Consider the following 20,767-nt stretch of genomic DNA (forward strand, 5'->3'; position numbering starts at 1 on the left):
CGATCGTTGGTGGCGCCGGGTTCCAGCTGAGGAGTGGTTTGGGGAAGATGTACCTGGAGCTTCCTTTCCAGACCTCCAACAAAGGCTGGCATTCAGAGTGGTTTTACTGCTCCAATGTCGAGTCCTCTCTTCCTCCATTCGGCGGTCAGCCTCCGGAGATGGGTAAGGCATCGTGGACGGAGCCTCCGCAGGATTGGGAACAAGGTGCGGTGGACCTTCTGCTGCACCAGCTGAGCCTGGCCCTCCAAGCGGGAGTCACCGGAGTCGGCGTCATGTCTACCTTCATCAGCCACCGGATCCAACCCGCGAAGGCCCGAGTGCCTCCGATGTTCAATTATGCGGCGAGCATGGATGTTACTCGGGAGTCAGCGGAGGTACTCACCAAGGACGAGCTTTGGTCCCGGGTGGCGAAGCTGTTGGCGCAGGAGGTGAACCTGGATACCTCCCAACACCCCAGGCCTTTCAGCCTGGCGCATCTGCCGACCCCGGTAAGTGTTCGGAGATCTTTTATGTGAGTCTACTCAGCCCATAACGAGAGCTTAGGAATAAAATTGTTTTCCGGTTGTTTGTAGGAGTTCTTTGACTTCACCTCTCGTCCCCCATTGTCGGAGAACGAGATCCGGAATCGTCCGGGTTTCGGTCAGTCATTCACTGAGGGCGCCGGGTCCTTTGGGAAGGAGAAAGCGCCAGAAGACGCGCCACCGACCAAGAAGCGGAAGCAAACCGCCTTGAGGATCAGCGGCAGTTCGGCGCCAAGTGCCCCAATCCTGACCGCGAGCTCGGGTGCTCCGGTGGGCCCGACTCCGGTGGCGCTTGCATCCGCCCCGTCTCGAGGTCCCGGTGAACCAAACCGGGGAGCGAGTGCCTGCTCTGGCCTCCCACGTTCCTCCAAGTTAGTATCTTTCTCTGTCCTTCGCTGACCGTCCGGAGTTAGGGATTCTGACAAGAAGAGCCTGCCTTACGTAGGAAACAGAAGACGGTGATCCCTCGAGGGAAACCGGGTTCCTCGGGCCCGCGCGGTGACCCGGTGGGACGGTCCGCGCCAAGTGCGGCTCCGGCCCCGAGTGCCGCCCCTGCGGCAAGCGCTGTCCCGGCCCCAAGCTCCGCCCCCTCGTCAAGCACTGCTCCGGCTCCGAGCGCCGTCCTTACTCCACACTTCCAAATAGGAAGGCGCCCTCATCACTTTCTTCCGGGATAATGCTGACGTGTTCGCTTGGGAACCGTCGGATCTTCCCGAAGTCCCCAGGGAGATGATTGAGCATCGGCTCGCGGTGCGTCCGAACGCGCGCCCCGTCAAGTAGAAGATTCGGCGGCAAGCACAAGAGCGTAAAGATTTCATCAAGCAGGAGGTGGACAAGCTCAAGGCTGCCGGGGCAATCAGGGAAGTTCTGTACCCCACTTGGCTGGCTAACCCTGTAGTAGTACCTAAAGCAGGGAATAAGCTTCTTATGTGTGTAGATTTTACTGATCTTAATCGCGCATGCCCCAAGGATCCCTTCCCTGTACCCCGTATCGATCAAATAGTTGATTCTACCACTGGTTGTGACTTGCTGAGTTTTCTGAATGCTTTCTCCGGCTACCATCAAATTAAGATGGCGGTCGAAGACGAGGAAAAAACAGCGTTCATCACCCCAGTTGGCTGCTATTGTTATACATGCATGCCTTTCGGGTTGAAGAACGCGGGCTCCACATTCCAGCGCGCCCTGCACGAATGTTTGGGACCCCAGCTAGGCCACAACGCGGAGGCCTACATGGACGACATCGTCATCAAATCAAAGCGCGGGGACTCGCTGATTGATGACCAGCGGGAGATGTTTGAGAACCTCCGCAGGATCAAGCTCAAGCTGAATCCCGAGAAGTACACCTTCGGTGTCAACTCCGGGCAGCTTCTAGGTTTCTTAGTTTCACACAGGGGGATACAAGCCAACCCGAGCAAGATAGAGGCCATCGAGAAGATGGAGGCCCCCCGCAAGGTGAAGGATGTCCAGCGCCTCAACGGCTGCGTTGCCGCGCTGGGACGTTTCATCTCCAGGCTGGACGAACACGCCCTGCCTTTCTTCAAGGTGATGAAGAAGAAGGGTCCAGTTGACTGGACTCCCGAGGCCGAGGCGGCGTTTCAGGAACTCAAACAGTACCTAAGATCGTCGTCCGTCCTCGTCGCCCCCAAGCCGGGCGAGCCGCTGCTGCTCTACCTAGCAGCGACTGACCAGTTGGTCAGCTCGGTGCTGGTTGCCGAGAGGGAGGAAGATGTCCCGGAGACTGAGGCTGCGGGGCAGGGGGCTGAGCGACCCCCGGCAACCGCCTCGGGCCCAGGGACCACCCCCGAGCCGGCAGCTTCTGCACCACGGAAGCGATTGGTGCAGCACCCGGTGTACTTTGTTAGCACGGTGCTGCGCGACGCACGAACAAGGTACCCGCAAGTACAGAAGCTCCTTTTGGGGATTCTCCTTGCGTCCCGCAAGCTGCGCCACTACTTTCAGGCGCACCGAGTCACGGTGGTGTCGCGGTTCTGCCTTGAGCAGGCCCTCACCAACCGTGAAGCCACCGGGAGGGTGGCCGAGTGGAGGATGGAGTTGTCGGAGTTCGACCTCCACTTGGCCAACTCCAAAAGCATCAAGAGTACAGCCTTGGCGGACTTCGTCGCAGAATGGACGTCAACAAGCGTGGAAGAGAATGAACCGGAGACCAGCCTGCCCGGCAAGTTGGACGAGGACCACTGGGTCCTCTACTTCGATGGCGCATTCAGTCTCCAAGGAGCAGGCGCCGGGGTCGTCATCGAGTCACCGACAGGGGACCAGTTGAGGTTCGCTGTTCAGCTCGATTTCCCGAACTCCACCAACAACACGGCGGAGTACGAGGGCTTCCACGCCGGGTTGCGGGCGGCGGTCGCCCTCGACATCAAGCGCCTAGTTGTTCGCGGGGATTCCCAGCTCGTGATCAACCAGGTGAACAAGGACTACGACTGCCCGCAGATGGCACCGTACGTGGAGGAAGTTCGCAAGCTAGAACATATGTTCAAGAGTTTGCGTTCCGAGCACATCAAGCGGAAGGACAACTTTGCCGCTGACGAGCTGGCCAAGATGGCGGCAGAGCGCCGAAAGCCTCCGGTGGGGGTGTTCTGTCAAAAGCAAGCGGCTCCTTCAGTCGCCCCCGAGCCGGCTTCCGGGGACGCCCCTCCGGCAACCGAAGGAACCCCCGCAGCAGCAGGGGTCCATGCCGCTGACATAGCGGCATGCGTTGGCAGGGAGACCCCTCCCTGGGCGGTGGAAATCGCCCGCTACTTGAAAGGGGAGGCACTCCCGGAAGATGACGTTGCCGCGGAGCGAGTAGCGCAGCAAGCCAAGATATACACTGTGGTGGATGGAAACCTCTACCGCAGGCGTGCGAACGGGGTCAAGCTCATCTGCGTGCCGCAAGACGAAGGGCGCGCAATGTTAGAGGAGATACATCGAGGCACATGTTCACACCATGTGGCCTCCCGGGCTTTAGCCGGCAAGGCGTTTCGGCACGGTTTCTACTGGCCCACGGCCCTGGCCGATGCGGAGTGGCTGGTGAAGACGTGCGAGGCGTGCCAGTTCCACTCGAAGAAGAGCAACCAACCGGCGCAGGCCCTACATGTCATCCCTTCCTCGTGGCCGTTCGCGGTCTGGGGACTCGACAACGTCGGCAAGCTACCGAGAGCGGTTGGCGGTTACGAATATTTGTTCGTGGCCATCGACAAGTTCTCCAACTGTGTAGAAGTGGAACCAGTGCGGAAGGTGACCGCCCAGGCGGCCATCAAGTTCTTCAAAAGCATTGTGTGCCGATTTGGTGTGCCTAACAGCGTTATCACCGACAACGGCACGCAGTTCACAAGCGCAGTGTTCCAGGCCTATTGCGAGGGCATGGGCACTAAGTTACACTTCACGTCCGTCGCTCATCCAAGGAGTAATGAGCAGGCGGAGCGAGCCAACGCAGAAGTGCTGCGGGGGCTCAAGATGAGAACCTTTGACAAGCTCAAAGGCCACGGGAAACACTGGGTCAAAGAACTCCAGCCCGTGCTGTGGTCGATCAGGACCACACCTAGTCGGGCAATGGGCGAAACTCCTTTCGCCCTTGTCTACGGGGCAGAAGCAGTGCTGCCCCTCGAGCTCAAGCACAGATCTCCCCGCGTACGCGCGTACGGCAACACCAGCCAACAGGAGCAAAGGGTCGATGATCTAAACTTCATCGAAGAACTTCGATGCCAGGCTGCTGTGCGAGCCGCGCGCTACCAGCAGGGACTCCGTCGTTATCACGACAGGCGAGTCCGTCCCCGGGAGCTCGAGAACGGAGACCTTGTCTTGCGCCGGATACAAGGAACGAAGGCCGGGAACAAGTTGACTTTGAAATGGGAGGGGCCCTTCCGGGTAGTGCAGGTGACCAGGCCGGGGGCTGTCCGGCTGAAAACCGAAGACGGCTTGCCGGTGCCAAATAGTTGGAATATTGAGCACTTGCGCAAGTTCTACCCGTGAAGCGGCGGAGCCCGACCCTTAGGTGATGCCGCCGATGCATACCTCTCAAACTAGTGTAGCCGGGCAGCCCCCGTGTGTAAACCACTAGTTATTGTGAATAAAGATAAGTGTGTTTCCTCCTGAGCTTTAAAGTTGCCTTGCTTATTTGTGTGTTCCCTCCTTCTTCTGTCTCCCGCTTTTGGTGCATGGAAGTGTCTTTCCAAACTTGGTTGTGAGCAGGGGGCTGCTGGAGCCTCGAAAACATAAACTCGTTGCCGGATCGTTCCGGCACGGGACATGCAGTTGGCGGGCTTCCGGCAACGTGCATCACGGGACGTGCAGTTGCCAGGCTCCCCGCAACGTGCACCGCGCAGTCGCTGCGCCTGGGAAATGAAATGCTCACATCCAAGTTTGGCATCGACCCTTCTGTGCCCGGGGGCTGGGAGGCAGGAGGTTACTCGTGTTGCTTTGTGTATTTTCGTGAATTTCGAAAAAAAATTGCAGCACCTCGGGCCTGGTAAGAATCTAACCTACAGGAAAAGATGGAATCTTATGCACTGTAATACCCGTGGGCTGCCCATGGGTCGCAGCATGTAGCGGTGCCTTGTGGTGTGGGACAACCGCAACACAGGGGACTCACCGCACTCCGAGGCTCCTGACTCGGGAGGGCGCCGCCACGTGTGCCACAGCAGCTTGACATGCGGGGTGGCGGAGACTACACCACATTTCAAGGGAGGGATGCCACGGGTGCCGCACTGATCCGTCGCGCGCGGTGGCAAGCCCCTCCCCCGTGCCTATAAAACGCGCGCCCCAGCCATGGAACGGCTCAGAGCGAAGCCGAGAGAGGGGCTGTTAGGGCGGGCGGTGCCGTGAAGGCGCAATGGTGATGCATACCATCAGCGCTTAGCGCCGACAAGTGCACTGCCATCGCGCCCTTGCCGCATCACCCCATCGAGCCCACCCCGAGGGGCGTCGCAGGGACACCTGGTGGTGCATGCCATCAGCGTTCTGCGCCGACGAGTGCGCTGCCACCGTGCCCCTGCTGCGCCTCCTCAAGCGGGTGGCTCCTGGGCGAGGGCTGTTGCGGAGGCACTGTGGTGGTGCATCCCATCAGCGTCCGGCGCCGACGGGGTGCACTGCCGCAGTGCCCTTGCCGCATCCCTCCATAAGACACCTCCGCAAGGAGTAGGGGCTGCTGCGGATACACTATGGTGGTGCATGCCATCCGCGCCTTGCGCCGACGGGTGCACCATCATAGTGTCCCGGCCGCATTCTCCTTGAGAGAGCCTCATTTTTCAGGCGCGGGTCGTTGCGAGGACATTGTTATGGCGCTGGTGCCGGCGCCCGCCGCCCGTTCCGGCCCATCACCGCTTCCCTGCCACGGCCCTCGAGCAGCTTTGCTCCCGGGCAGCGAGGCCTGCAGCGGGAACATCGTGGCGTCCTTGCCGCCCGCTTTCGGTAGTGGTGGCGAGGAAGCCACGATGTCCCTGCTGCACCCCTTGGGATAAGCTTCCTAGAAAAACCAGGTCTCCCCGGATGCGGGGGCTGTCACCGAGAGGCTATAACTTCCTCGCCACCCGCGCCTGCCGCTCCAGGTGAGGTGCAGCAGGTGGCGAGGACGTTATAGCTGTCTTGCGGTAGCTCCCGGGGCGGAGTCCTCTTAGGCCAGGGTTTCCTCCCTGAAGGCAAGGGTTGCTGCATGAGCGCGGGGTTAGCATCGTCGTTGGCACTCGCCGCCGGCGGCGATCCTGCCTCGACGTTCCTGCCGCATCCCTCAAAGCAGATTTCCTTGAACAGGTGCCCGCGGATGGGTTCCTACTAAGGCAGTGCTCCGAGTGCACTTTTCCGGCAAGCGTCCCGAGGCATCGGACTAGACGAAAAAGCTAACTGCTTGAACATGAACGTTGAACTCTTCAAGAACCGAGTTCACCTGAACGCAGCTTTGCCAAGGGTGACCCCGGAACCTGCGCATGGCCGGAGTGTTAGGAGGACGCTTGCGGGGGGAGTGTGCTCCCCGTGTGGCTCCCGGGTCCGTCTCAGGAGGGCATGGCTTGGAATAGTTACCCCGCAAGTGGAGTGGCTCGCCGTTACCGCTTGACCCCAGGTCGGCAAAGCGGGTCCGTCCCGGGTCCTTGGTCTAGTCAAGGGTGAGGCGTGCGAGTCCCCGGTATCACAAGGCACAACACCCAAAGGCTACGGGGGCCGCCCCGCGAGGCAGCCCCGGGAACAAGGAACCAAAATTAAGCAAATTAAAGAGCTAGATTAACTGAGTACTGAATGATTACATGGGCTAATCGGAAAATAATTGTTCAAACGGTGCTAAGCGCCGCACTTGCTGGGAAGAACAAACAAAAGAAGATACATCGAAAAGCAGCAAGGACGGCCGGGGGCTGCGGCAACTAGTTGCCGGCGTCTTCGGCCGGAGGGTCGGCGGATGGCTCGGGCTCCGGCTTCATCTGCATCCGCTCGACCACCTCGTCGACGAACTTGCGCACTGCTTGGGTGTGCGTGGGCTCGTCCTCGCTGTCTGACCAAGCGTCCAGCAGGGACTCGAAGGGAAACTCCGGGTCTCAGAGATGAATCCTCGGGAGGATTGTCCCGGCAACCTCCCGGGCACAATTGGCGACCTCGTTGGTGCTGTACTGGGCGATCCAGACGTCGAGCGCCCCAAGCTTCCCCACCAAGTCGGAGAAGAAGGGGATCAAAGTGGAGACGTCCGTGCCGTCCACCGCTGCGGCCTGCAACTCAAACTTGGGCAGCAGATCGCGCAGCGCCTAGGCGATCTTCAACAGCTTCTCGGTTTCTATTTGCCACTGCCCGATCAGCGTGCCGTGATGGAGTCAAGCATTGTGCGCGGCCTTTTTGGCCTTGCGGACGTTGTCTTCCAGCGCCGCAAGCTCCGCGGTCTTCACCGTGATCTCGTTGTCGGCCTTAGCGAGCTCCTCCCGGACGGCGGCCAGTTCGGTCTCAAGCCTAGCCGCTCTGTCCTTGGCGGAGCCAAGTTGGAGCTCGTGCCAGGCCATTGCTCCCACCGCGTCCTCGGTGGCCTTGACTTGCACCTCCAGCATGACGCGAAGGCCCTGAATCTCGCCGCGGTAGTTGGTGATCAGGTCACTCTTCTCGTCCAGCCGGGCCTGGGCCGTCGCAAGCACCCCGGCATGCTCCTTCCCGGTCGCGTCGAGGGTTGCCGCCATCGACTCCAGCTCCCCCTGAAGCTTCGCGCGTTGGGCCTCCAGCTACCGGTGGAGCTTGGCCTCCGGGACCACCGGCTCCTCGGTGTCCTCCAAGGTTTGCCGGGCGAGGCGTGCCTCCTCCCTGACGAGGCGCATCTCCTCGCGCAGCCAGGAGAGCTCTTGCCGCTCCTTCTCCACGGCTTCCCGCACCTCGCCAAGTTGGTTCTTGGCGACGGCGTGGTGCTCCCTCACCTCGTTGAAAGAGGTGACGAAGGCTTGTTGTTGGTCCCTGACGGCGTCCAGGAACCGGTGCCCCCGCTCAAAGATGCTCGGATCCCAGGTGATAGGATTCCAAGCGAGCCCGGCGAGGGTGCCGAGGTCGGTATTGGGGAGAGCAGCCGGTGACGACGAAGCCCCCGCTGCCGATGTAGGGCTGTGCGGGGGGTCGCCCACTTGCTCCAGGGGATCCGGCTGTCCTTCCCCGGCAGCTTCCCCTGCACCTGCGCCCGGGGACCCCGGGGCTGGGGAAGCTTCCCTGCTCCCGGCAGGAGTTGTCTCCTGCTGGGCGGTAGATGAGTCCGCGGCTGCGGGCACATCGCCAAGCGCCGTCCCAGTGGCGGCAGCGACCACCATTGCCGCTGTCGCTGGCGCGGCGGGGCTTGACATGAGAGCTGGTTCCGGCTCCTCCACCACCCCCGTGATCTCGACGACAGGGTCAAGATCAACCACGGTAGCGCCTGTTCCAAGTGCGGGCGCGCTCGTGCCTACATCGATAAGAAGTATGAGGATCGGCGAGTGATAGAGCTATCAAAAGCGGACAAGGGTGACCGGGGTGGTTACCTTGAGCGGCAGACGGACTTGCAGGCGGGGGGGCTCCCCCGCCTCCCCTGCACCGGCGGGAGCCTCTGAAAGGCTTACCGCGGGCGAGCTGACACTTACTGAAAAAGAAGGTACGTTCATATGATTAACTAACAACTAAAAATGCAGCTAAGGAGAAGCAAAGAAGCCGTACCAGTTGCCGGCCCCGCCTCTGTAGGGGCTGGGTCGTCGTCGGGCGCAATGACGGCGCCGCTAACCCCTGTGACGGTCAGGTCAGCGGCACCGCCGGCGTCCGTGCGCGCCCTCTTGCTCGGTGTGGCGGGCGGGGAGTCACTCCTCCCCCTTTTGCTGGCACCCGCCGGCGAATTGAACTTCGGTGGGTTGCGCCGGAGCGCGAAGCCCAGACCCCCCGAGCGGGCAGCGCCGTAGGCACCCGCGGGGTCGCCGTGACCCGGAGTGTCACGGGTGTCAACGGTGATGCCGCCACGGTGTCAGGGGCCGACCCTGGGGAGGCCGCCAGCGCATCCCCGGCAGCTGTTGCTGTTGGAGCCATCTCCAGGTCAAGAATGGTCTCCGGTGGGGCATCGGCAGCCGCCGCCCCGGTGCTGGCGGCCGGCGCTGGGGCGGAAGCCGCCGTCGAAGCTCCGGCGACCCCTGCGGCCGCGGATGCTGCCGCGGTACCGACGAGCACCCCTGGAGTGGCCGCCGCCACGAGGATGGTGGCCGCTCCTGGGGCGGATGTCGCCGTCGAGGAGACAGCTGCAGCCGTCGCAAACGCCCTTGATCTCCGCACGATCAGGGGCGCGCTGTTGCTGTCCTCGTCGTCGTCGTCCACGGGGACGACTTCTGGGGACGCTGCCGCCTGGACCGCCTCGTCATCCAGCGACTGGAGGGAGGGCCGGCTGGGCTCGAATCCACCCCCGCTCTCCTCGAGCACCGGTTCTCGCGGGGTGCTGGCAGGGGAGCGCGCGGGGCCCGAGTGGGGGTGTCGTCCATCAACCCCAACTCGTTGCAGGGCGGGAAGGCACCGACGATGTCGCTGTGCGCCACAATGCCGGCGTGAAGGGAGGAGACCCCTGGCGGGAACTTTGTTGATTGGAAGGTCTCGCCGAAGATTCCCCTCACCCACGTCCTGAGGGTCTCCAAGTCCACGCCGTCCAGCTGGAGCCGTGTCCTGTCCCCGGGGCCCGTATACATCCACGCGGGCCGGGAACGCAGTTGAAGCGGTGCTATACGCCGGTGGATGATGGTGCGCGCCACGTCCACGTCAGTGAGCCCTACTAGCCGCAGCACCTTAATCTTCTCCATGATGGGGAGGAGATCGGCATCACGGTGGTACCTGTCTTGCCAGCCGTTTTGGGGTTGCGGCAGCTCCGTGGGCGAGAGGATGAACTCCTGTGGGTCTTCCACTCGGACCCAGCACCAATCGCCCCGCCACTCCTTTTCAATCTTCTTCCCCGACCGGACGATGAACTCAGACTTCATCTGGTCGCGAGCGCGGAACACCACCCCCGACGAAATCGCCTTCGCATTGTCAATGTGGGGGTAGAAGTAGTAGTGGAAGAGCCCCACCGACGGCATCACCCCAACGAACGCTTCGTAGAGGAACAGGAAGGTGGCGAGGAGGAACAGCGACGTGGGGTGAAGCTGCGCCACCCACAGCTGGTAGGACTCCATCAGTGCGTGGAGGAATAGCGAGAATGGCGGGACCAGACCGGTGAGGAGGAAGCGCGCGAACACCCGGAAGTCGTTGTCCTGGTGCTCGACGCCCGCCGGGAAGATCAGCGTCTCCCCGTGCTCGTTGAAATTGGAGGCGACGACATGCCGGACCTTGTCCAGCGCCTCGCCGTTGTAACCTGGGCGGTAGAAGGCGAGCGTGGCCTGCATCTCCCGCTTCTTCAGGTCTTTGGCGGCGGCTGCCTTGGATGCCGCCTCGCTCTTGCTGGCCGCGGCTTTTTTCGAGACCTGCGCCTCCTTCCCCTTTCTGATGGTGGGGGGCGCCATGGGAAACGAAGACGAAAGCTAGCAGGAGCGCTGGGGTGCACGATGCAAAAGAGGATGAAGACGAAGGCTGTGGGGGGCAGAGTGTCTTTCCCCTTTTGGCAACAGTAAGAGCTTTATAATATCCGGCCGTTTGGTAACAGCCAGTTCCGTACCCTACGGGTACGCGGGGATAACTCCTAATCATTAGGAGTAATGCACGGAGTGGCCTTAACTTCCTTGTTTAAGGGGGGAGTTACGGCGGAAATCACGCGCCCACTACTCCGTCTGTAACGGCGTAGTACACGGGGCAGCGAAGGGGCGCGGGCCCGAGGCAAATCAGGGCCCACGCATCGGTTGAGGGCGTAGCCCGGCAACCAACCTGGGGAACACTCATCCGGGAACAAGTGATGCCCGCCCACGCCCGGGGGCTACTGTCGCACCAGTGGCACCCGGGGTACCACCGCTGCGCGACGCGTGGGCCCCGTCTCCGAGTTCCCGGGAGGGTTCCGTCTCGGGCAGCAGCCACGAGCAGCCTGGCAAGCTACCAGCCCGGAAGGGCTAGCGGGGCTTCCGGGAATATTCCCGCCTGGACACCTCCCAGGAAGCCACTTCCCGGGAGGGGGGTTCCCGGGTGCGTTGGGCCTGGGTGCTTCCCGGGGAGCGACTTGCCGGGAGGAAGAGTTCCCGGGCGCAAGCTCCCGCCTCAAGGGTGGGGCCCAGCGAGCAGAGCAATAGCACCACGCGAACGCGTGGTGGGCGTCGGGTGCGCGGCCTCACCAGGGCGAGGAGTGAGGCGCACAGTTAATTAAATCAGCCGACAGGAGGAGCGTTACCCGTCCAAATCAGGTGAACAGTGGTTGTCCAATCCTACCCTAGGGTTTTAGACCCCTAGCGGCGGAGGTGGTGCCCATGCGTGCCACCAGCTCACCGAGAGGGAGTTGCATGCCTCCCCGTTCAACACTTGTAATGCATGCACCGTGGCACCTGTGGTATCCCCTTGGTTATAAAAGGAGGACCCCCGCCAACGGTCAAAGGGTTCGACGATCACACGGTTTGACAGACTCACAGTTCGCCACTAGCAGTATCCAAAAGTAGCAAGTAGCATTTAGCAAGAAAGGAGAGAGTGCCCGGGGACCCTCCCCCGGCAAGGTGTAAACATTTGATCCGTAATCAATACTAGTTCAGACAGGCAGGACGTAGGGTTTTACACCTCCGGGTGGCCCGAACCTGGGTAAAAAACGTGCCCGCATGCGTTCTTAGTTTGTGTGCACCCCGGGTACATCACTTCGCCGCTCGCGAAGGACCATCAGCCATGCCAGCGATCGCCAGAGCGATCCCCGACGCCCCTGCCGAACCTAAAAGGGGGCCGTGACCGCACGCCCCCGGTGTCAGAGCCCCGTGCGATGACAATCGTTCAGGGCCATACATGTTATGCAGGAATGAGGGCCCTAGGGACAGGATCTCATTGCATATGTGGATCATTAGATGGACCATGATATCGAAGAATGATGGAGGGAAGAACATCTCGAGCTCACACAGAATCTGTATCATACTATCCTTCAGTATCTAGCATCGTCTAACGGTGATTGACTTTTGCGAGATGCTGTCAAAGAAGTCAGAAAGCTTCATGATTGTCTCCCTTACGTGCGGCTCCATGATACCTCTGATTGCGACTGGAAGTAACTGAGTGAGTATGACATGGTTGTCGTGAGACTTCATGCCAGATAGCTTGTGACTCTTCATGTCAACTAGATGCTTGATGCTCGACGAGTAGTTCGATGGGACTTTAATGCCCTGCAGGCACTGGCACATCCTATGCAACTCGTCTTTGTACGGGTTGTAACATGCAAGACGACACCGCATGGTCACCGTCACGAAACCATTCTTGTCGGCTGCCGACACTTGATCTTTGCCCCACAACTCTTTCCTGATAGACATGAGTTCCAGGTCCTTCCGTGCGTTGGGTCCATCTTTCGTCTTCTCTGGAATGTTCATCAGCAACCCCAGCACGCTGTTGCATACATTTTTCTCCACGTGCAAGAAATCTATGCTATGGCGGCATTCTAGATGTGCCCAGTACTCCAGGTCCCAGAATACGGAACTCCTTTTCCACACGATGCCTTCAGGTTCCTTATATTTCTTCGCAGCAATCTTTCTGGGGACAACCTCAAGATCGTTCACAATTTCGAGGATTTGCATACCAGACTTCTCCTTCGGCGTTGTCCCGTGCTCCGTCTTCCCATTGAACCTTTCCTTGTCATCCCTCCAAGGGTCTTTAGCATCCAACCACTTTCGGTGGCCCATGTACACAATTTTGGATGAAGCGGGCAACTTCTCCGATGTCGTGTTTTCCCCGCACTTTGTACAGGCCTTGTAGCCATGTGTCACCCGGCATGAAGTATTTCCATTCGCGGGGTAGTCATGCACGCAGGTCAGAAGCGCTGCTCTCATCGTGAAGTACTCCCTCCTGTTGTCGTCCCAAACCACTCTGCCAGGGTTCCAAAGCTGCTTCAGCTCATCCTTCACTAGCTGTAGATACACATTTAGGTCAGCTCCCGGCTGCTTTGGACCCTGTATGAGCATGCACATGTGGATGTACTTTCTCTTCATGATTAACCATGGAGGAAGGTTGTAGACAAACAAGATCACTGGCCATGTGCTGTGCTTGTTTTCATGTTTCCGAAAGGATTTATCCCGTCAATGCTGAGACCGAGCCTCAGGTTTCTGGGCTCTACCCCAAAATCTGGAAATGCCGTGTCAAAGTTCCTCCACTGAGTCCCATCGGCAGGGTGTCTTAGGACCCCAGCTTCCTCCACACGGTAGCGCCCGTCAGGATCGAATGCAACCTGCGCCGAATCGTGATAGACCAGATACCTCACATCCTTATGGTTTTGCATCCAACGCTCAACTCGGCCACCTGTCGTAAGATACCAGACAGTCTTTGCTAGCCTGCCCTTCATCACTTCTTCCCCATCGTCTTCGCCAGCTCTGGCGTTTTTCTTCTTGTATCTCGATGCACCGCATATGTGGCAACTCTCATGGTTCTCGTACTCTCCAATGTATACCATGCAGTCGTTTGGACATGAATGATGTTTCACGCAATCCAATCCGAGCGGGCATGTAATCTTCTTCGCCTCGTATGTGCTCTTGGGCAACTTATTTGGTTGTGGAAAAACCGAAGCAAGGTAACTCAACAAGCCCGTGAAGCCCTTGTCTGACCAACATGATGTTGCCTTCAGCCTCAAAAGTTCGAGCGTCACTTCGAGCACGTTGTTTTCTTTGCCAGCTCCATCATACAAGGATGTGTTTGCGTCCTCCAACAATTTTTTGAACTGAGCAGACTCTGCCTCATCTTCGGGGTCCTCCAGCTGGTCCCGTAGGTACGGGTCATCTAGCATTTCGGCAATCCTGCCACGTGGAGCTACTTCACCTTCCACATTAGCCTCCTCATCGACCCTTGTTTCTTCCTCGGAATCATTCGCCAGATCATACCGCAGGACATCATCATCTTCGCTACCGCTACCGACATCAACCGCATCCTCCCCGTGACAAGTCCAGCGAGAATAACCATCGACAAAACCCGATGCCAGCACGTGCATCTGAACATCTTCAGGTTTCATCATGCATGTGTTTCCACATTTGCGACATAGGCAACGCATCATCAAGTCCTTTTCGTTCCATATCACCTTTCGTGACTCCAAAAAAGACCGTCCATTCGGTTATCCATCGAGCATTGATTCTTTCCTTGGCGTACATCCAAGAACGATCCTTCGATCTACAACACAATACACAAGAAAACAAAAAAGCAAAATAGTTAGCCTAATCATTGACAAGGAGATTAATGTGCTAATTAACCGGAGCTAACTAAAATTTTGAAATTAGAGACATTCGGAGAGAAATTGGAGGCTAGCGAGAAAGATCAGGAGGGAGAGAGAGCACGCAAGCGAGAGGGAAGCTCCGGGCGACGATGAGGACGCCGCATTTCGGCCGGCGGCCGCGGAGCTCAAAAATTTGAAATTGGGAAAATTCGGAGAGAAATTGGAGGCCGGCGAGAGAAATCGGGGGGGAGAGAGAGATCGGGAGGGAGAGGAAAGCTTAGGGCTCGAAGATCGGAGCGCGCCGGCTGCCGGAGCTCCAAAAATGGAGCTCGGCGGCCATGGCCGCTCGCCGGCCATGGAGTCGGCGCCGCCGGCGCGGGGGGGAGGGAGGAGGGCATACCTGGGGTGCTCGCCGGCGGCCATGGCGCGGTCGGGCGGCACCTCGCCGTCGCCGGAGAGGAAGGGGCCGCAGCTGGTCCGTCACGACGCGCGGCGCGACCAGCTGCGGCTGCGCACAGCGTATTTAAAACGCGAGTAACATTAGTGTCGGTCGAGGTTTTCTCGACCGTTACTGATAATCGTGTACACATCAATAACGGTCAAGCTAATCCGACCGTTACTGATGCATGGTTCATCGGTGGCGGTCGCCCCTTAACCAACCGCCACTGATGTAACTCGCGAGCTATGAGTGTTCATTAGTGGCGGTCGGGTCGCGCGACTGCCACTTATGTGTGGCTGGGCGGGGACGGACGGTGCCCGCTCGATTCATCAGTAACGGTCGTGGCCTTGACCGACACTGATGTTTTTCATCAGTAACGGTCGCGACAGACCCGTTACTGATGTGGCGTTGCATATAAACCGTTTTGTAGTAGTGAGAATTTAAGATCAGAGGGAGTACAGTTAAAAAAAAAAGGTGCGGGGCGACCAAATGATGGAGAAAGAAAAAAGGAGAGAAAGCGAGGCCGGCCACTGTCTAATAAAGGATCGTCCATCCACGTACGATGGGGATAACATAAAAGAGGGATTAGGAGCGTGGAGTGCATGCTTATCCCGCACTCCCCTCCATTTCTTTTATCATCATCGATCACAATGCTTGATTTGCTTTAATTTCCTCCGGCCGGCCGGCACCTGCGCTGCATGCCTGCATGCTGCTCTGCAATTCGTATATAGCTATAGCTATAGCCAGTGCCTGCCGATTCAGCACTCACTCTCTGGCTAATCGCAAAATAATTCTCTGCTAGTCCCGGCCAGCTCGAGACTTTGGCTCCGCCGGTCAGAATTGTAATAAAACCGTCGACACATCAAGTATGCATGCATGTGTGTGTACCTAATATATGCTGACCTTCTTTTTGTTTATTTTCGCTAGGTCGATCTACCTGCTAGCTGTGCGTGCTTTTGTTGTGTTTTATGATCCGAATCAATTGATTTTATTTCTTTATTTATTAATTGCTTGAAGAGTTGGGATGATCGATGATATACTGCGTTCCAGCTCTCTTGTCATATTCTCCATTCAAAGTTTCTGTCTGCTCCGATGCAAAGCGATGTGTACAATTCATGCATGCTCGTTTTCATCTTTTTTTTTCTTTGCTTGATAGAAAAGAAGCTACTCCCTCCGATCCTACGTTGTTGTCGAAATATCACATGTATCTAGACTTTTTTAAGAATAGATACGTTCATATTTGGGCAAATTTGAGTTAAAAATTTAGAATCGGAGTAGCTAGCTAGGCAGAACAGTCTCGACGAGAGGGATGCATATGCTGCAATTTGCATGCATCTACCGATGGATCGATGATTCCTCTTCTTATTTATTTTGCTCAGATTAATTTATAATGCATTTTTTTTATCTGTTAAGATAGTGGAAGCCAACTTAATTCCTGCTGCCTCGATCTACTGCATCTGCAGAGATGGCCATGCATATGAACTAGCATGATTTATTTTATTTTAATTATTCGATGCTGGTATATATGCTACCTTTAATCGTGGCATTTTAAACTTGGCCATTGATGATTAGTTATTAGATTCTTGACAAGCAAAGACGACGGAGTAAATTAATTAAAGAGGCTAGCTAGATCATCATATATAGCTAGAGAGATATATACCATTCCAGAGAACAACTATGTGTTTCAACTTTTCTTTTTCTGTCTGCTACGTGGTGCAATTTCAGTTCCAAAAGCGCTGGTCGATCGATCTCGATCTGCCGGCAGCTAAGAGCCTGAGATGATACGGTTCTTCCATCGCGATAATTAAGGAGATGGGTAACGTCATGGCAGCTGCGTAGCGTTAATTCCCCTTTACACAATTGCTACTTATAGCCGGGCGGCCGGCCAAATGCATGGGATGGATTTGTAGCTAACTAGCGACAAGAGATCGATCCGATCGATCGACCCCATTCTGAAAAGTCATTCAGGCAACAAAGTCTAGTACTTCTCCCATATATGGACCATCGATCGACATGCATATATATGCATGGATGCAAGATTAAAAGGATTGTAGCTTTTCGATCAATTAATTAAGAATATATACCAACTCATGCATATATGCGTGGATGCTATATGTGTATATGGTTTGCAAATTCTGCATATATAGCAAGGCCGGTATGTGTATATAGTACTGAGAGTAGTGATTAATTCATCGATCGGCATCATGCTGACCATTTCATGCATTGACACGCCTTGGTACGTACTAGAGGACAGATCACCGGTAGCTATAGCTAGTGACATCCGTTTCTTCATCGAAGACGTACTACAGGGACAGCTAGCTTAGCTATGCATATATGCTGATCGACCCACACTATAGCTTCCTAGGACGACAAATTTGGCAAACATGAATATAACTAGCTAGCTCGATCGATCCCCTTAATACAGAAAACTCGATCTAGCTAGGGATATTATGCGTTGTGTACTTGTGTATGCTAGCTTAATTCCGTGTATATCCATGTGTGCATGAGTTATATGTTGTACTTCCTCTGATATCCATAATGAGTGTCTCTGAATCGGAGGGAGTACTTTTCACGGGAAATGGACGTAACATGGATGCACGAATTCGCAATTAATGAATGAGATTGTTGTATTAGGCTAGCTGTGTACGTATATACGTGTATGATACTCGTACACATCTAACTGTGGTGGTGTGTACATGAAGATCGAAGGCGACCTAATTGACCTAGCTAGCTTAGGTTTGTCAATCGATGTACACTCAGCAAGCACGATGGTGGTTAAATTAGCGTGTGTGCTCATGGTGGCCACGCGCGCCCATTACCGGGGAGCCCAAAAAGAAAGCTTTGTCTGGCTGCATGTACGCACTAGCAAGGGCGGCATGAAAGCTAAAACCCCTTTCCAATTCCATGGAGAGACACCCAAAAAGAAGAAGAAGAAGAAGAAGAAGAAGAGCGGCATGCCCACACGCAACGAAGACCCCGGCCCCTGCACTACTATAAATCACGGCAAGGGAGCGTGTGCCCTCCACACTACTCCTTCCTCCTCCCTGCTAACCCCTTCCTGCCTGCTGCGTGCCACCACACACCACACCACTGCACTCCCATCTCCATCCATCACCAAATCAAGAACTCTGCAATTTTTAAGATCGCCATGGCCGTGAACGACGCCACCAACAACAACAAGATGGTCGTCTCCGACGCCGAGAACCCCCCAACGGCGGCGATGGCAGCGATGAACAAGTGCGACGGAGGCGGCATGGAAGTCGACGAGTCGGACCTGGCGGGGCGGGCCAACTGGCTGCGGGCGGCGGTGCTGGGCGCCAACGACGGGCTAGTCTCCACGGCGTCGCTGATGCTGGGCGTGAGCGCCGTGAAGCACGACGTGAGGGCCATGGTGGTCTCCGGCTTCGCGGGCCTGCTGGCGGGGGCCTGCAGCATGGCTATCGGGGAGTACGTCTCGGTCTGCTCGCAGCGGGACGTCGAGCTGGCCCAGCAGGCCCAGCTGGCCCGCGACGGCGGCAAGGAAGGCGGCGAGGACCAGGAGGCCCAGGCCCTTCCCAGCCCGGCCCAGGCCGCGGCCGCCTCGGCCCTGGCCTTCTCCGTCGGCGCCCTGCTGCCGCTGCTCGCTGCCGGGTTCATCGTGGGCTACAAGCTGCGGGTGGCCGTCGTGGTCGCCGTGGCGGCCCTGGCGCTGGCGGGGTTCGGGTATGTCGGGGCCGTGCTGGGCCGGGCCCCCGTCGCCAAGTCCTGCGCCAGGGTCGTCGCCGGTGGGCTCGCCGCCATGGCCGTCACCTTTGGGCTCATGAGGCTCTTCCGGGCCACCGGCATCTGATATATAAGATGGAGCTTCAAAGTTCAAAGCTCTGTGTTGTTGCGTGCTTCCTGGCGCAATATCTTCTTCATATCGATCGTACGTATACGTCCTCCATCCATGGCATGCTTTTCTCGTGAGCTCTGAGAGGCCGTGTATTGCTCTCCTTGATCACTGAGATCGGTGCATGTAATGCATGCATGCATGCTTCTTAATTTTCTAGTTAATGATCGTCCATACTTAATTATTGTCGTTGCATGCCATGCCATGGCTGCAAATGACTGTATGTGTAACATTACTTACTTACTGCTTTGACTGGCATGCGGAAGTGGCCGGCCAGCAGCTGGTTGTTGTAACAAGGCAAGTTTTATATATGCTGATTTAATTCCATCCAGTTTAATATTCTTATGTTTCACAAAAAAGAGAGAGCAATATTCTTCTGCAAAGTCAAGTCGTGTGTACGTCTTAAGTAAAAAAAATATCTAGATTAATTAGCTGCTGTGCATATCTTGAGAGTTTGTAATTAGCAGACAGAGAATCACAAGTGCACTCGTTGGGAGTGAGTCACCCCACACCTCACTATATACACTAGCTAGATATACATGATGTTGTCAAAATTAAGCATATACTACCAGTTATTCTCATGCATTATTATGTCACACGGCAATGTACAGTATTGATCTAGGATATTATTTCTGCTTGTCTGATCCATCTCTCCTTTTCTTGACATCCACTAGCTAAGGTTTCGTATGATCGTGTTGCTACTACTTTTGCTCGCATTCAAGGCAATACCCATCAGCTTATCGATCGAGAGCGTCAACGTCACCGCATATATATAACAGAAACCGCACCGCGCAAAAAGAAGAAAAAAGTCCATTTAATTTAATTTTCCTGCGAATTTTGTTTCCGTGAGACCGATCATCCTCTCAATTGAGGCTAATTTTTTTTTAAAATAACACATTATTTTTCATCAATATTAAAAATAATATGCAGTTTGAGAAATTTTCAAAAATAACACAGCCTCCAAACCGACAGGCACTAGTCGGTCTGGCCCAAACTGATTAGTGCTTATGAGCTTGGGGCAAGCCGACTGCCCATACGCATGCAACTCCATGGTACATTTGCAGCATGAAAGAGCTTCAATTTTGAAGTAATCCTCATTAATTAAAGCCTTATCAAATAAAACCTAATAGTATAATTTATATTTTAGACGTCTAGATAGATGTAATATTAAGTGACTCAAATTTGTCTTACCAAGGGGAATAATGCACGTATATGTTTCTGACGAGAGATACAAGTCCGTACGTTCATCCATATACTCAATCGGTCACATATTAAGTGATTCAAATTTGTCTAAATATGGAAGTATTTGTATACTAAATACGTCTAGATATATGTAATATTTCGGCACTAAATATGGGACGGGGGAGCATACTGAAGTACATGCATTGTTCTACCTCCATCTAAAATATAAATCATTGAGGATTACTTCAAACTTGAAACTCTTGCATGATGCAAATGTACCATGGAGATGCATGCATGCATATAGGCAGTCGGCTTGGCCCAAGCGGATAAGTACTAATCAGCTTGGGCGAATCTGATTAGTACTAATCGGCCTGGCTAGGCCGACTAGTGCCTGTCTGTTTGGAAGGTTGTGTTATTTTTGAAAATTTCTCAAACTACATATTACTTTTAATATTGATGAAAAATAATGTATTATTTTAAAAAAAAATTAGCCTCAATTGAGACGAAGTAGCCGTAGATAGTACTCCGCGCCAACAATTAATGACTTTCTCGGTGACTCTGCCACTCTGGTCTTCTATAGACTCTATGTGAGTGCCATGTGTGTTTGGATTTACGATGTAATCGGTGTTCCTTATAAAATGTGCTAAAAAACAGAACACCAACGAATTCCATCTGAATCCAAATTAATTTTTTTTTAGATGTCCAAATCCAAATTAAATGGGAACATACAAATGCAAGGAAATAACGAGCCCACTCTTTTGTTCGTGGGCCGCGCTCAGGCAGCACGCCGTGTGCTATTTCATGGGCTCGCTGTGTGGGCCAGAATTACAAACAAAGAGCCAGATCTGCGACGCATATAATTAAGGCCCGGTCTCCATAGTGGGCCTACAGCCGGCCCGTTTAACGCTTCGCGCTGGTGAGCTGGCTGATTCCGCAGCCCATAAAAACGTAAGGCTAGTCTTAAAATTGCAAGGTTAGAACGTACGGGGTGACCGGGCGAGTGACGCTTC

The 20,767-nt window shown here is 55.6% G+C and overlaps 1 protein-coding gene across 1 annotated transcript; it reads left to right on the forward strand.

The window, feature by feature from the left end:
- The first annotated feature begins 17,572 nt into the window (after positions 1-17,572).
- Positions 17,573-18,914, forward strand: LOC100828248 (vacuolar iron transporter homolog 5). Its single transcript, XM_003579471.4, has one exon. It carries the CDS (start codon positions 17,853-17,855, stop codon positions 18,531-18,533), a length of 681 nt encoding a protein of 226 aa, XP_003579519.1. The 5' UTR covers positions 17,573-17,852; the 3' UTR covers positions 18,534-18,914.
- The last annotated feature ends 1,853 nt before the right edge of the window (positions 18,915-20,767 follow it).

Source organism: Brachypodium distachyon, chromosome 5 (genome assembly GCF_000005505.3).
Source record: "Brachypodium distachyon strain Bd21 chromosome 5, Brachypodium_distachyon_v3.0, whole genome shotgun sequence".
Lineage (NCBI taxonomy): Eukaryota > Viridiplantae > Streptophyta > Magnoliopsida > Poales > Poaceae > Brachypodium > Brachypodium distachyon.

Excerpts from the sequence above, each read along its gene's own strand:
- LOC100828248 (XM_003579471.4), top strand. The coding sequence starts at position 17,853 with ATGGCCGTGAACGACGCCACCAACAACAACAAGATGGTCGTCTCCGAC.